This window comes from Porites lutea, chromosome 2, assembly GCF_958299795.1.
Source record: "Porites lutea chromosome 2, jaPorLute2.1, whole genome shotgun sequence".
Taxonomy (NCBI): domain Eukaryota; kingdom Metazoa; phylum Cnidaria; class Anthozoa; order Scleractinia; family Poritidae; genus Porites; species Porites lutea.
The window spans coordinates 30,748,206-30,765,386 of record NC_133202.1 but is presented as its reverse complement, the minus strand read 5'-3'; the positions used below and the strand labels follow the sequence as shown (position 1 = coordinate 30,765,386).

Here is a 17,181-nt window from a genome sequence, read left to right as displayed (position 1 = left end):
TGAAATCGCAGAGAAAACTGGTGACAGGGAAAAAGAAGCCGAATGCCGTGAACACCTAGGACAGATCTTTACTTCACTTGGTAAATATGTGAAGGCTAAAGAACATTGCGAAAAAGCAATTGCAATCGCAGAGAAAATTGGCGACAGGGAAACAGAAGCCAAATGCTATGCACACTTAGGAAGTATCTTTCAGTCTCTCGGTGAATATGTCAGGGCTAAAGAACATTACGAAAAAGCAATTGCAATCGCAGAGAAAATTGGCGACAGGGAAACAGAAGCCAAATGCTATGCACACTTAGGAATTATCTTTGAGTCTCTCGGTGAATACGTCAAGGCTAAAGAACATTACGAAAAAGCAATTGCAATCGCAGAGAAAATTGGCGACAGGGAAACAGAAGCCAAATGCTATGCACACACAGGAAGTATCTTTGAGTCTCTCGGTGAATACGTCAAGGCTAAAGAACATTACGAAACAGCAATTGCAATCGCAGATAAAATTGGCGACAGGGAAACAAAAGCCAAATGCTATGGAAACCTAAGAAGGATGTTTTTTGATCTTGGCGAATATGACAAGGTTGAAGAATATTGTGAAAAATCACTTGCAATCGTAGAGAAAGCTGGCGACAGGGAAACAGAAGCCAAATTCCATGAGCACCTAGGAAGGCTTTTTATTTCACGGTGTAAATATGTCAAGGCTAAAGAACATTGCGAAAAAGCAACTGCAATCGCAGAGAAAATTGGCGACAGGGAAACAGAAGCCAAATGCTATGCAGACTTGGGAAGTATCTTTCAGTCTCTCGGTGAATACGTCAGGGCTAAAGAACATTACGAAAAAGCAATTGCGATCGCAGAGAAAATTGGCGACAGGGAAACAGAAACCAAATACTATGCACACTTAGGAAGTATCTTTCAGTCTCTCGGTGAATACGTCAGGGCTAAAGAACATTACGAAAAAGCAATTGCAATCGCAGAGAAAATTGGCTACAGGGAAAGAGAAGCCAAATGCTATGGACACTTAGCAAGTATCTTTCAGTCTCTCGGTGAATACGTCAGGGCTAAAGAACATTACGAAAAAGCAATTGCACTCGCAGAGAAAATTGGCGACAAGGAAACAGAAGCCAGATGCTATGCAGACTTAGGAAAAAACTTTCTTACTGCTGGCGAACGTGTCAAGGCTAAAGAACATTACGAAAAAGCACTTGCAAACGCAGTGAAAATTGACGACAGGGAAACAGAAGCCAGATGCTATGAAATTCTAGGAACAATCTTTACGTTTCTCGGTGAATACGTCAGGGCTAAAGAACATTTGGAAAAAGCAATTGCAATCGCAGAGAAAATTGGCGACAGGGAAGTAAAAGCCAAATGCTATGCAGACTTAGGAGAAATCTTTAATGTTTTTGGCGAACATGTCAAGGCTAAAGAACATTGCGAAAAAGCACTTGCAATCGCAGAGAAAATTGGCGACAGGGAAATAAAAGCCAGGAGCTATATCGGGCTAGGACATACCTTTCATTTGCTTGAAGAAAATGCCAAGGCTAAAGAATGCCTCGAAAAGGCCCTTGAATTGAACAGAAAGTATGGGAATAGCGCGGACGAGTCATATTGTCACCTTCTTCTTTCAGTTCTTATGTTTAAAGAAGGCAACAAATCTGAGGGTAAATCAAACGCCTTTGTCAGTTTTGAGAAGATGGACGTTATTCGACGTCTCCAAGTTCATGATACATTCAAGATATCGTATTTTGACAAAAATTTTAGTTTGAATTATCGATGGCTCAGTCAATTTCTTTGTGATGCTGGTTTTACTTATGAGGCTCTTTACACAGAAGAATTTAGGCGAGCCAGGGCCCTTACAGACTTAATGGCAGCTCGGTACTGTGTAGAAAACGAAATTCCAGTCAGTGCACCAACATGGGATTATATTAAAAGTATCGTCAAGAAAGAATGCAACTGTGCTTGTCTTTACATATCATACTACGGACAATTAATAAATTTTTGGGTTGTTAAAGCAGACAACTCTTTAATTTTCCGGCAAATAAAAGTAAATGATGTTTTTGGATCAGTTTGCAGAGTGGCTGAATTGCTTTGTCGCGAAATTTACAGAGACGTACTTTGCTTAGCTCCTGAACAGTGCGAGGATCGATCCTGGCTTCCCTCAGACGTTTACTGGGAGCAGGGGTGTGAACGCCTAATTGGAGAAGATGAAAACCAGCCACCCGAGCGTACTCCTGCTCGTGTCTACAAAATGATCATTGCTCCTGTAGCCGACTGTCTTGATGAGAAAGAAATCATCATTGTTCCTGATCGCTACCTTTACAAAGTTCCATTTGCAGCGCTAGAAGACGAAAGTGGAAAGTGTCTATCAGAGTCTTTCAGGATCCGTATCGTTCCCTCTTTGACGACTCTAAAGCTTATTCAGGACAGTCCGGCAGACTATCATAGTCAGACTGGTGTGCTTATAGTGGGGAACCCTAAGGTGGGTGAGGTGTTGTACAAGGGAGACCTTCAGCAGATATCGAGGCTGCCTTCTGCAAAGAAAGAAGCAAAGATGATTGGAAAACTGTGCGGTACTCAACCTCTGCTTGGAAAACAGGCCACAAAGCAGGCGGTCCTTCAAAACATTCATTCTGTGTCTCTGATACATTTCGCTTGTCACGGTGATGCCGAAAGAGGTGAAATTGTTCTTGCCCCTCCACCCCTCACTGATACTGATAGGACACCTCAAGAAGAAGACTACTTATTGACTATGGAGGACATTTCGAAAGTTCAACTGCAAGCCAAACTGGTGGTCCTTAGCTGCTGTCACAGTGCAAAAGGACAAATCAGTGCCGAGGGAGTTGTTGGAATTGCTCGCGCGTTTTTAGGGTCTGGTGCCCGCTCAGTGTTGGTGGCACTGTGGGCCATAGAAGACGAAGCAACAAAGGATTTCATGAGTCGTTTCTACGAGAACCTTGTTCGCGGGGAAAGCGCCAGTGAATCCCTTCAACAGGCCATGAAGTGGATGAGAGAAAACGGTTACTCCGAGATGTCGCAGTGGGCGCCATTTATGCTTATTGGAGACAACGTCACGTTGGATTTTCACAAGTTAAGGTTATCGAAAGGACAGTAGAAATTGATAAACAAAACGATTGTCGTTTTCGCCAACTCTCTCATGTTTGTCTGTACAAATACAAGATAAACTTTGCGTTTTTGTCAATGAAACAATGAAATGATAAACATAGTGCCGATTTGTTCAGTGCAACAGTAAAGATGTCATACATAGTAGATTTAAACTGAGTCTCTGATACCTAAATACAATAAGATAAGCATTTGAGATGGACAACTCCTTTTTTGTTTATGAAATAATTCACATACAGTTGTCAGTTATAATAACTTTTCAACTCTAGGTTTCATTTGAGATTATTTGTTACAGTGATTTTTACTAACTTTTAAACCGTCTCCTGATGCCGGGGTTATAACTAATTTTTTTACAGTTTTTTCTTGTTAGGAGAAAAAGTTTATTAGCTGTCGCTCGAAGAATATTCAGTTGTAAAAAACAGGACAGTTGTGTCTTACAATACACATGCTTGTGTCCCAGATGAGATGTAGTTTAAAGCAGTTGCACGACTTGTACGAGTCGTAACCGACTTGAAAACAGCTCCCTCTCTGCATCCCTTAATTCTAAGCGTCGCTAATGAGATAGGGTTTAACGTTTAGTAATACCTTATATTATTTCAATGAAGTTTATCTTATTCACCACTTGTATGAATCGCACAAATGCACTGAAGGCTTTACCCACTATCGCGATTTGTACCACTCCTACAAGTTGTAGCAGTTGTAGCAATCGGAATCACGACCTGAACAAGTGGCGAGTATTGGACATCCTCAAACGTAATGAAATTTAGCAGTCACTAACTTTAAGGGATTAAACACGTAGATACGACAATATACCTAGTGACGAAAATTTATGGTAGTCACTACAACTGTATGAAAATTAAAGATGAAACTCATTTGTTATTAAATTGTTTAAGCTACTCGTCGTCAAGAGACATGATCTTCAATTTCTAAAACAGATCCTAAAATCCCATTTCTATAACGACTACTTTCAGATGAGACCTTGTAATCAAATCTAATGAACTGCCCTTATGTATGTTTACCCTAGACGAATAATTTTACGCAGTCACCTCGAAGATATTAGCTTGTTAGCTACTCTAACATTCGAGTATAAATAAAGTTTATGTTATGTTATGTTATGTTAAGCATCAAGCCACGTTTTGCCGACAATGAACGTTAAGAAATCTTCCATGTATGAATTTCAAAACAGTACGTATGACCAGAATTTTGTTCACAAAAGAGGCTTGGTGGTGAAAATTGCTAGTCTGACGTAAACATGCATAAGGGCCATTCTACTGATTATTTTATTCAAAAAAATTTCATTCATCTCATCTTGCTTTGAATTGAGAGACAAACTATGTTCCAAAATAACTACTCTTTACTTAAGAATGGTTAAAAATAAGTGATGACTGAATTTTTTCTCTTTTCTTATTTCAAAGTTATTTTAATTAATTAAATAACTAAGAATTAAATTTAAGTGGCTTTTGCAATGCTGTATTACATTGTTACAGTCATGCAAATAAAGCTTGTTGTTGTTATTCTAGACTGGAAATGACTTCTTGTCTGCAGAGGGTGAGGGTGGGGAAAAGGGGTCAAATTTTGCCAGGTAAACGCTTCAAGGTGGGGTAACCCGACTAGTCGCGGTCGGATTAGTGATATGTCATATTCGTGCAAAATACACTTTGGCACACAGTGGCTTTGCATCATTATTAACGGTAACAATAGAAAGCCATAGCACTGAAGGTTGTAGCAAGACCAGCATCTGGGTATAGAAGAGCATTAATCGCCAAAACATGTGGTTTGCCAGCATTTTTCCTGTTTACGTGCTTAGCGACCATTCAATAATCTAGAGAAAAGTGCACCCCGGGATGGCGGGGTTGTAAGCTTGCACGTAAAGGAGGGTTATTTTTTCACCCCACCTAAGCGGGTTACCTTACCTACCTGGGGTCCCTCACCTCCAGGTACACAGGCCCTAAGAAGTGTTATGGATTGGCATCATCTCCATTTCGAATGGCAAGCGAACGCGCGAGTGAGCGACGAAGCCGTATGTGGCGGAGGAAAAGAAGAGTTCTCCTTTTCTTTCTTCACACCTTGCTCTGGCGTGCCACTTGCACGTGACTACCCTCACGATTCATATATATCAGTGTCATTATTTGACTCGAATTATAAAGCAACATTTTTTACTTTAGCGTTTTTTAAAATTACTGCAGTAGAAGAGTCTCGGAACGGAAAAAGAGTTTGCTAGCTGAAATCTTTGCTTGGGAGAGCCATGACTATAGGTATGCGACAAATGTTGAAAACAGCAATAAGGTGACGGGAGGAGCCAGAGGGCAAATGCTCGAATACGAACGAGTGCGCTTACGTAAAAAAGGATATCCCCGATTCAAGCGATGCATAGAAAATCATTCTGAAATGTATCGATCATGGTGGTATGTAGTGCGCACTAATTTGAGAAATTAGCATACAGTCAGAACAGTGCTAATCGGAAAGCAGAGAATTTGGCCTGTTTGAAGGCTAGGTTAGGCTTGGGATTTAAGGGTGTTGCAGTGAATCAATTTTAATGAAAGTTTGACACATCATTATGCATATCAGTTATATATGAACATTACGTTATCAGATTTTTATAGAATAGGTCATTTCCGAGTTCCCCTGGGCCTCTGATATGAAAATGATTTGTTATTCTCATGCGAATAAAACACATTTCCACAAGAAAGGCTTTGCATATGGCCTCATTTTGAAAGTGAGGGGTTTTGGAACTCGGAAGTGGCCTAGACTATCGAGCCGTTCCTGTGATATATGAAAAAGCGTTCAAAATTTTGCACAAAGTTGCACTTGGAATGGTGTTCATAATAAAGCTAGTTTCCAAGATCGCAAAATAGGAAATACACAAAAATTTCCTAGCATGGAAATATATGATATTAGGCAGCATTGTGATGATACTTTTGAGTAATTTGAGATGTTTGGAATTTGTTTATTATTTGTTCATTTATCACTATTTTTGAAAATATAAGGTTTGAAATTTATTCAAACATACAGAATTTCTTTATTCTTACGAAGATTATTTGCCAAACACCACACTTTTTCCTCTTTTGCTTTAAATGCATGGGCTATGGTGATTATGATGATAATAACTTTATTTACGTCTCAAACTTCAAGCTTAGCACAAGTGCTGAAACTAATCGGGGAGACATACTATGCTACTAGCATTTAAATTTTTGGTTTATGAATAACTTTCCGATCAAACGTTGTTAATCAATGTTGTTGTTGTTGTTGTTGTTGTCCTGACTTCATAAACAAGACTACTTAACGCTGGAACCGTTTTTGTAATTCCAAACCTGTATAGGCTTCTAGTATAGATTAAGAGAGTTTTACGGGATAGTTAGGAAACTTCCGGATTTTTAGAGATGTGAAGGGATTTTTTAGAGAATTTGGTGAAACTGAAGATTTTTGAAGAAATTTTGGAGACATTCTGGAAAGATTTTTAGACCATTCAAATAAATTTTTGTGGCTAAGACTAAACATCCATGTCACTGTTAAACGTATTTCTTAGTAGACAATTGCTCTCTTTCTTTCCTAACCATCCTATATCGTATTATGAGGTTACGAAAGAGAAACACGGAAAAAAGGGGGAGATACGCATGTGGCGGAAAACTGGCAACGTAAGCTTCTAGCCTTCCTGACCCATAAATTGTGGTTTATCCGTCGCAAGTAGAGGTGGGTTATACGGCATTAACTTTGATCAACAAACCAAAAGATTATCTTTTCGAATTGTTTTAAACTTGTCGTGCAAGTTTTGTGAGTAGACCAAAAGTCTTTCCTGAGTGAAAAATTAAATGCGAAAGATAAAAAATGACTTTTGGTAGCAGGCGTTTCTGGGGGATTGAGGGCGAAGAGAGACGCGAAAAGCGGAGACAAATCACTTTCTATTCACTATCGCTACGCTCAGCCGAATAGAAAATATTTCTCTTGTATGAAGAGACAAAATAACACAATGATAAATGGAGGGAGCCGCCAGCAATCGAGTTTCTTACCAGTGGCGGGTCCAGGAAGGGGCCCGCCCCTCCTCCCTTCTTTTTAGACCAAACTGAGGTCCGAAGGGCCTTTTTTTTTTTTTTGACCGGGTCCCCCCCTATCTCAGGATCTGGATGACCGGGCCCCCCTTTACTGAAGGTCTGGATCCGCCACTGCTTATACCAATGATAGTTAAAGCAAAAGCATCACTGAGAATATAAGGGATATATGTGAAAAACACAGATACAGAGCACTAAGAAAAGCTAGATTTAAGATACATCATAAGCGCTAACAAGGTATTAACAAAGTAAACGGTGTCAGATCATTTTAAAAAAAGCGATGCAAAACTACGAGTACAAATTAACCGTAGGTATACCTATAAACCTCATACGTAAGAAAACGAAAAAAGGCGAAAAGCAGCTACGAGTAAACTGGTCGGCGTCAAGTGGTGTGAAATTCACAAGGAGTGGTTTATAAAACTGAACTAAACAATATAATCAACAACTGAAAGAAATACATTTTCCCGGCCCCCTCCACCTCCCTCTAAAACTTGCCTTCCCCTGTCCCCTTAGGAAGGCCTGATAATCAGGCTACTATACAGTCATGATATCGTTAATTTTTGAAAGACAAACCCAATAAACGACGCCTCCGTGAAAGTAAAGCATAAGCGCACCGCATTAAACGTAAAGAATTCATGTTATTTGCTTCCTCTAAAAGCCAAGAATCGCTTCTTTTTTTCAACAAGAAAAATATCCAAATATAGTTAAATATCATGCTTATCTTTTTCTTTAGGATCACTCCATCTATTTATCTTTATGCTGGGTAGGCAATATAACAAGGAAGCTCTTAGCTTATCAAAAATATTAGAATCTTGCTCAACCCAGGCAGCTCTCCTGGCAACACAGCCACTTCACACGAGCCAAATTAAATTCAAAGACCTATCCAACGGCTTAGAGAGGCTGAATTGATGCAGACGCCGGTCTTTATCCCAGCTATTTTAAGGCCCCGGCTGTCCACACGAATCCGAGGATTTTTTTAAACCGCATATTCTTTAGCCGGATATTCGTGTCGATGAGGCCATAAACTAATCTGGAGAGTGTCTTGAACAGATGTGGTTTCGGTGAGCGGATTCAGTGATTTCTTGTGGACAAAAGGCCGATTTGTGCGGTTTCATAAATCTCTGGATTCGTGTGAACGTGGCCTAAATTCAAATGGAGAAAAATCAAAATGCGTAAAACCATATTTAACGGAAATTTGTACATTTGGTTCCGCTTATATGAACTTCGGCGTCTGAATCAACGCCGGTCCACAGCCGTTATTCCCCGCAGAGCCAAGTGTAAAGAACAGCTGAGCCGATCCAGACTCAATTAGCTACTTCATATTGTTTCAGACGTCGTATCCGTACTTCTCATGAATTTACTCCATTGAATTCGATCATACGGCGCCGGTCTGAACCTGTCTTAAGACACGTGCCCAGTTTTGCTGATCTCCACGGGCAAGTGTTCTTAACAAGAAAAATCGATAATAAGTGTCGAAATTAGTGAAAGCCTTACGAAGAAGGGCAAAAAATAGTTACTCTTTGTCCTCAAGATTTACTATGTTAACACAATGAGTAGCGCACTCATTACTTGAAAAGTCATGGGTAAAACAACACAGGTAAAGTAAGTACTGTTTTAAATTTATTATTGATGAATAATCCATTCGACAGCTCTTTCAAACCCATTGAGCAACGAAACTCGGCGGCAATTCAACATCCACTTGGCGGGAAAGACTCGATTTTGGCATCGATTGAAATCACGCGCAACCAGCCCGTTGTAGTTAGCCACTGACTTCCACGTGCTCCTGCGATTACGCTCATCCGGGGGCTTAGAGACCAGCACGGCCGCGCGAAGGAACTGGAGGAACTTTCCACTGTGGTCATGGTACTCCACTAAAGATTGATAAGCTCTAGAGTAGGCAATGGCAGGATTCTTAGTATCTTCAAGAACTTTTTGGCGAAAGCTGTCACCCTTCGGCATGAAGTGAGCACGTTCAAGTAGCTCTTTCTTAACATCTGTGTACACTGACCAATTTAAAAACTCTGTAATAATGACCGAGAAGGGATTACATACGTTTAAGAGTGGCTTGTAGGTATCCAGGATGCTGGGCAAGGGAACAAAGTCTGCGATGTTGGAGGTTGTCACACGGTCAAACCTGCTGCCTTGGGGAACAAACCTTGCAATCTCCATGCAGTTACACAACAGAAAGTGAAACTTGACTCGCCCAGTGGCCAGCTTCAAGGCAGATTTCTTGAGCAGGTGACTTACATACTCACTATACATTTTCAGGAGCGACGCTGACTGACCCCATTGGCGTACTTCATTGTAGTCCCAGCCAGCAAATGGGAGGACAGATGACTGAATTAAGTAAGAGAAGGCGCCCTTGTTTCGGTTAAGTTGGAAATCGGAACCGGTGAGTGTAAAATTTTCTCGCAACAGTTCTTTCCGCGATTCCTTAGGTGAAAGAATTCCGTTCGCAAACCAATCAGATGCCGATTCTTTATGTTTCTTAGGAATTTCTTTCAAGTAGAGATCCATTCCCTCTTGTGCGTCAAAACTTGTAAATCGCTTGTTTCGAGCCTCTGTTATCCAGTCTCCTTGGCGTGAACTGAGATCAAGCCAGGTGCGCCACACTTCAACAAGCCTTTGAAAATGGCCCTGGTTCATCTTCATCGTTCCTTTTGTCAGTTCCTCAAGACTGGATGCCTCGACCAGCTCTTGCAACATGGAAATCACTAGCCGATAGACCATGTCGCTGAGACGCAAAGAATACCAAATCTGTGTCACTGAACTTGCAACCTCTTCCCCTCCTACGAAAAATAAACATCGATATGTTTCCACGCCTCCAAAACTACTCTAGGTAAATCGACATACCTTTAGGCCATCATAAACTCAGCTGAGTACGGACAGGATTCTTTTTACCCTTAAGGGGGTTTTCATTATTTATAGTTGGGGCAGGGGTTTAACCTCGTCTCCGGGGCATTCTCTCTTAGAAAATGGAAAGTATGGCGGAAAGGGAGGTTATAAGGCAAGTTTTATTGTTGCCTAACGGGCACTGAGGGGGTCATACAGATATTGAAAATAAAGGCATTACGTCATGAAATTTTGCAAATAAAGGTATTACAAAAAATGCTTCCCCCAAACTCCCTCCACCGCCCCCTGCAATTATGAATACTGAACATTGTCGTTGGGACGGCCTTCATCACTTACCTTTATAAAGAAAATAAAGAATCAGAACGGTCCTGGCGAGTGTACAGGCGCAAATGTCGTTTAAAGTGAAGGTTATTTCCTCTTTATAAGCTTCAGGAAGATCACACAGAGAACGCACAATATTTCTTGGGTCTCCAACACCGCAGGCAAGAACCGACAAAGGTTTGGAATATTCACATCTCTCATTCAAGGGAAGATTGATAACGTCTGTGGCAGGGGTGTTCCCCCAGTAATACACAGTTCCAACCCCATGCGAGTTTGTGCTCTTCTTGAAATCGAAGATATCGTTTAACCGTTCAGACAATTCGCTGATCGTTGCTATAACCTGTCGGCAGAGATGCTTGTGCGTCGGCCAAGCTTTCTTCTGACATTCTTTATCACAGTACCACGCTTCACGACAGCCGCCACACGATTTCAACCCAATCTTCTCTTGGTTACATCCAGAGCACTTCCGCTTCAAAGCAGCCGTCTGACAATCTACTTGATGCCGAAACTCATCACTGCCTTTGCACTTATCGCTACAATAACACGCTACACCGCATCTGCTGCAAAGGATCTTCGAAGTCGGAGTCGAACAAATAGCATTACAGCGCCAACACTGATCTCTTTTGAGCATTATACCCAGTTACTTGAAACTTCAACCCTTAAACCAGAGAGCTATGGACAATGTCCTAAACTGTAATTTAGTATAAATATATGTAAATGATGACATTTCCGGTTCTCGGAAACACAAAATGGTTTCCGAGAAATTTTAGTATACCGGCCTTGAGGGTGCAGTAGGACCTCTAGACCCTGTGACCTTTTTGAGTAAGCAGTGAAGAGGTTTCCCAACTAGGTAACATCTTCTTGTACAAGCTCTCAAAATATTGTTGAGAAGTTAAACTAAGCAGATTTATCTACCTTCTTAGTTGGTAAAATGAATTCTAGAACACAGAATACTTAAGTAGGCTACTCCACGCACTCCCTCCCCCTAGGAGATTTAACATGAATTCTCGGAAAGCAAAATATTTCTGAGAATTAGAACAGTAAATTCCGTTTAGGGAGCATCGCAGCCAAGCGGTTAGCACGCTACTCGAAGCCTCCAGATTTCCCCCAGTGAATTCACGAGAGACTTCACGGATGGAATCTTCTTTTGTTTTTTAAACAAGGCTAGCTCGTTTTCTGTACAGGAGGCTAGCAGAGATGCGCGCAGTACTAGAAGGAATTCATCTGATAGGTTGATATATTCTACAACTGTGGTAAGTCCCGATTCCTCCACAAGTTCTGGATCTTGTGTGTCTTTCAAAGCTTTTCTTAAGAGATCGTTCAGTCCGTGATAATACGGCAATTGATGAACGATTTCAGGCATATAGTTACGCGGCCAGTTTTGTGTCTCAGTTAGTATGACGGCATGAGGATTGGTGCTGTTTAAAAGTCTTTTGAATTTTGTCAGCACATCCGTTAGGGGATAATAGTCCCACAAGTTAGAAGTCAATACGCGATCATATCTCAAACCTTCAGGTAAGAAGGTGTCGATGTTCAGAAAGTCGCACAGAATAAAATAAAACTTTACCTGACAACGGCTCATTTTGTCAGAGGATCTGTGCAGGATCTCTGACAAATATTTGGTGTACATTATTGGCAGTGATTTATCATAGCAAGTTTTCTCGGCTGCTTTGTAATCCCACGCCGTAAATGGAAGCACATCTGTAGGAATACTGTAGTAAAATTCAGAGGTTGATGAAAGTCGCTGCAAACCGCGACCCCTCAACGTAGGATTTTGTTGCGTTAATTCGTCAGACGTTTTGGTGGAAAGAAAGATGCCGGTGTCAAAGAAGTGTTGTGCAGACGCCCTGTGCACTTTGGGGATGGCATGCAGGTAATGGCTTAAACCATCTTCCCTTCCTGAATCCGCCCTGATCGCCACTTTTCTGAGATCTTCTACCCAGGGTCCTCTCTGTTCTGACAAACAAAGCCACGTGGACCAAACGATCTTAAGCTGGTTCAGCTGGGAAGCAGAAATCTCCATCAAGCCATCGGTGAGGGTGCTCGGTTCAGCTGTAGCCGCAAGGTCTTGAAGTGCTAACGTCAGCAGTGTGAAGTCTTTTTTAGTTATGCGGACAGAGTACCAAATACGGACCACTGCAGAAGTGACGTCAGCTCCTCCTAAGACGGGTTAAAAGTAATTTTGAATACCTAATTTTAACTAGAGATGAAGATTTGCTGGTTAATATCGAGCACCAAGGCGGAATATTTCTCGCTAAAGGCTAGTGAAACATTTGTTTACCGTTTACGATGGTCTGTTCCAGCCTCAAAGATAGTAGTGCAGTCGTGCAGCAAAAAGTGATCCACCGCCCCCTTCCCTAGATCGCGCGCGTCTTATTTTTGCTTGGCTTGATTTATATTCGTGAGGACCCTACTATCTGAAAACCTGGCACAGGCTACGTTAACTCATGAAATTGCAAAAAACTTTGTTGACATAAACTTAGAGCTTGCTTGTAATGTGCAGACACTTTTCAGCTGTAGCCTATGAATACATCCCGGGATAGGTAATCGAACGAAACCGAACCAAAAATCAATCGAACCCAATCAGCTGGATTGTTGTTCGATTGGTTCGGTAATCGAACATAATCGAACTGGGCCTTTTCGGTAAGCTCGATTAATCGAAATCGTGAGTTCGATAGCCGAACTCAATCAAACTAATCGAACTCAATCGACCCGATTAGTTCGATTTTGTTTGGCAGAAAGACAAAACGTAGCCAGTTTAAATTGAATCGGAAAGATCTCCCTGGTATGTATGTGAAGCAGTTTGAAAACAAAAATATTTCAATTAACCCGGAACTAAAATTCTTATTGTTAAAGTGGTTCAAAATCGATAAATTCACACTCAAATCAATACTGGGAACATGAACGGCACAGAAAAAACCATGTGAAATGGGACTTTACCGACCGTGATGTCCTTAGGGATACCAGAAAAGTCAAACTTTCTTCCATAAAGTTTCGATAATTTATAAAGGACCACTAAATATTTCATCGACACCGACGGCGAAAGAGCACTCGTGGTAGCTTTTAACCATCGCTTTCAGAATTATGCATTTGACGCTTTGCGTCCTCGGTGAATTCTTTGCTGTTTTGCGTACTCGTGTTTGAAATTGAAGCCAATACATACAACTTATTTAAACGCAACACCTTCTTTGAAACCAGACGAAACTTGTTTTATGTTCAATTGTTGCAGTGTTTGATTGCAAAATTTTGGGGTGAGTTCGATAAGTTCCATTACCGAACCCAATCGAAGTCAATCAAACGATTGGCGTTCAATCGGGGTTCGATTACCGAACGTTCGATTGGCGACGCCGGGATACATTCACCATCCCCTTAATGATCAATGAAGGCATCGTATAAATAAAAAAGGAATAAATGCGTAAATTCTCAAAACAAATGAATTAACTATTATACGCAATGACGGAATTATACATTTCAACCGCTAAGCCTCTTTGAAAAAATAACCCCGTATGGCACTTACAGCTGCACTTTGTGTTTGCGATTACGTGAAAATCACTTGATGCTGGTAAAGCAGTTAGAAAACTTTAGAAAAATTTTCCCGTTGCTGGAACCTTGCCATTGACGTCCTTGCGAAACAGTTAAAAAAATAATCCGATACTGTGCTTCAGGATGTCCATGCACGTAAGGAGGGGACTGTCGATACAGCGTTTGGTCTCATTAACTCCCTTACCCACAACAAAAGGGCGCTTTCCATCCCACTGATTCAAGGTACACTACAGTCCCTTTTCACTGGATCTTAAAAAATTATCCTTACGAAAACAAAAATGTCAGATCAATAAATCAAGTGTTTTTAGGAAGGAAAGCTCTAAGGGCACTCCTTTTGAAGTTAAAAGCTTGAGGTACAAAAAAGGCTTCATGCCCAGTAAAATACCGTAAATGATCGATTAAGCGCCACTACGTACACTCGAATAAGTGCCGCAGCGCTAATTGGGGTATTTACAAATTATCGCGCCACCTTTGTTACAGCGCTTGATATAAAGAGATATCAAAACCATATCGCTTGAGAAATAAGACGTCGACCAAATCGTGAGTTCTAAAGTTTTAATATGTGGAAACTTTTCAAACCTGGTTTACATAACAATTCTAGGTGTACATATTTTATACTAAATTAAACATACCTATTACGTACGCGCCCTATTTAACACTCTCTATATTCCCCTCAGTGTTTTACCCGTAGTTGAAATAAGCGCCGCACCTATAACAAAAAATGAAACGAAAAAATTAAATAAGCGCTGCAGCGCTTAATCGATCATTTACGGTATACCCTAAGCAACTTATATCTTGATAATTAAACATACCTTTATATAACATGTATAGAAGCAGAACGGTTCTGGCCAATGTGCAAGGACAGATGTCATTTAAAACAAAGCTGACTTGCTGGGTATAAACATCAGGTAACGAAGCAGTTGTAAGTAGATCATTCCTTGGATCACCAACTCCGCAAAGCAACAAAGCCAGTGAATTGGAATACTCTTCTCCTTCATTCATTGACAAATTGAGCAGGTCTACAGCTGGGATATTACCCCAGTAGTAAGTAGCTCCGAGGCCTGTGTTATCCTTTTTCATCTCATGAAACTCCTTCATTCTTTGTGCTAATTTCAATGTTTTGTCAACAGCATCGTGGCAGAACGTTTTGTGTCTTTTCCAGTCGCTTCTCTGACATTCCGCGCTGCAATAACAGGCTTTCAAACAGTTGGTACACTTCATCAGTCCCTCTTGTTCAATATCGCACGCTCAACATTGCAATTTCAACGCTGCTGTCTCGCATTCGGGTTGATGTCGCCACTTGTCTTGTTTCTGACATTCCTTGGAGCAGTAATACGCCACTTTGCATCGCGAACACTGTTGAGTACAGATTGCCTCACATCGCCAGCAATGGTTGGGTTTGTTCATGATCTTTGCTGCTACGTGTTGTCTCTGGAATATTAGGGAAATTATTAGGTTACCTCGTTGCAGAGCATTGAGTCAGCAACTGCCTTCAAAGATACTCGGGAATGCAAACAAACCTATACTTCCTGCCGGCAATGGTTATCTTTTATATCGTCTTACTGGGATCGTTTCCTCAAGATGAATCAGTTATTGGGCGTCTCAAATTACCCATACTTCATAGACTAATCATTAGCAAGATGTAGTGACAAAGACATTTGTTGCCATTAAGGATAAAGAATACACTCAATCAGATAACTTACCTTGGTATATTTATCTTTTCCTTGAATTTTAAACTTACTAAAAATAATCTGGGAGATATCGTCTTCGCGTGACCGTTATATAGCAAACCAGCTGACACCTAACCAATACTCTTCTTCTTCAAGGCTTAGTGTGCACTTCTTTTCCTCCTTCATTCGCTCATATTCTCATCACTAATAAGATGAGACATTACTAGATATTGACATTCAGTAGAAATGATGATGACGCATTTGCTATGCCACACAAATGACTTGATACTCCTAGGTCAGATGTCAGTTGTAACAGGGCACCATGACATCTGATATCAAGCTACCCATGTTACCGTAGTCATCAATGCAACAACGAATTGGGAACTAGAAAGACCAAAGCCGCACTACCCCCCTCCCCCCCCCCCCCCCCCACATTCCGTGACAACATGTCTGATAAACATTTATCACAGGCACAGGGTCCGTTTGAGACTTTTTATAAGTCGAAGTCAAGAGGTAAATACGGGTGATAATTCACTCGACAGAACAAAACAAAAGTGGCACATCAAAAAAGAGAGAGAGATAAAGGAGCTTTCTTATCATTCTACACAGGGATTTCCGAGAATAGAGCGGGTTTTTCCAAGAACTTGAGTTGCAGCATACATTAGCAGTGCAAGCAGACTCGAGTGGCAAAGCAATATTGTAGAAGCTATCACATTCGAGTTTATTTACAACTGGAAAGATGGCGGTTCTGTAACATCAAAAACACAGTTAAATTGCACTTCTCAAAAGTATTCGATTCGGATGAGCTTTGTCTTCTCATAGAGGGAAAACTGAAGCTAATCCCCGGTGTTCGGCCTGGTGATCTTAAATGCTGAGCTCACGCAATCATGAATATATTTAAATCATCAAAAAGAGACTCTTTCATGAAAGAGACTTGGAGTGATTGGTGAACGTTTTGCCATGAAAGTATATTTCCTTGGCTGTTACTAATCTAGAATGCTTTGTATTCCCGTTGTCGCACGATTTCAACGATTCCGGCCAACACATCCTTCATCGTCGAAGAATTTCTCTGCCGTCCCAGACCCGGGATACTCCTTATAACGGCCTATATGGGAAAGCTCCTCCCAGAAACTGCGACCTTGTTCTGGTGAAATTTTACTCGTTGAAGAGTATGAAAGGCGAAGGAAGTGTGTCATTTCGGTCTGTAAAGGACCCAAGAAAACTATCTGGTTATTGAAAAAGTGTTTTGTTCTGATAAAAAAAAAATATACAGTGCATTTACAGCAGTTACATGGGATGCAGCGTTCTAAACTAGGTATATGATAGGGGGGGGTAGCATTTGTCAATAATAGGTATACCAACTAAAAGGGCACCTTTTCTGTCAAAAATGGTAAATAAAGAGGTTATGGGTTGAACCGCCGGGTGGATCCTCCCCCTATAAAACTTTGTTGATTGCCCCCCCCCCCCCCCCCTCCACCCACCCAGACTACTAAGTACTTGAGTTACTTTGCATTGTTAAGCGACATGGCAGTCCTGTCCAACGGGCCACTAACTGAGAAGATTGCCGTTGAATTGTAATGTTTTAATCGCAAGGCTGTGCTTAATGAAGGGCAGAGATGTTCTATAACTACGCA

At 41.0% G+C, this 17,181-nt stretch overlaps 3 protein-coding genes across 3 annotated transcripts; 1 reads left to right on the top strand and 2 right to left on the bottom strand.

Annotated features, from left to right (window-relative positions):
- The first annotated feature begins 1,054 nt into the window (after window positions 1-1,054).
- LOC140926824 (tetratricopeptide repeat protein 28-like) lies at window positions 1,055-4,488 on the top strand. The gene has a single exon (XM_073376509.1). It carries the CDS (start codon window positions 1,628-1,630, stop codon window positions 3,104-3,106), a length of 1,479 nt encoding a protein of 492 aa, XP_073232610.1. The 5' UTR covers window positions 1,055-1,627; the 3' UTR covers window positions 3,107-4,488.
- Window positions 4,489-7,267: 2,779 nt separating this feature from the next.
- Window positions 7,268-11,005, bottom strand: LOC140928293 (uncharacterized). The gene is made up of 2 exons (XM_073378030.1): window positions 10,350-11,005; window positions 7,268-9,949 (listed from the first exon to the last, which is right to left on the bottom strand). The coding sequence occupies exons 1-2, from the start codon at window positions 10,963-10,965 to the stop codon at window positions 8,784-8,786; spliced, it is 1,782 nt and encodes a 593-aa protein (XP_073234131.1). The 5' UTR covers window positions 10,966-11,005; the 3' UTR covers window positions 7,268-8,783.
- A 404-nt stretch (window positions 11,006-11,409) lies between these two features.
- On the bottom strand, window positions 11,410-15,483 carry LOC140926042 (uncharacterized). The gene is made up of 2 exons (XM_073375848.1): window positions 14,690-15,483; window positions 11,410-12,494 (listed from the first exon to the last, which is right to left on the bottom strand). The coding sequence occupies exons 1-2, from the start codon at window positions 15,096-15,098 to the stop codon at window positions 11,410-11,412; spliced, it is 1,494 nt and encodes a 497-aa protein (XP_073231949.1). The 5' UTR covers window positions 15,099-15,483.
- Window positions 15,484-17,181: the final 1,698 nt, after the last annotated feature.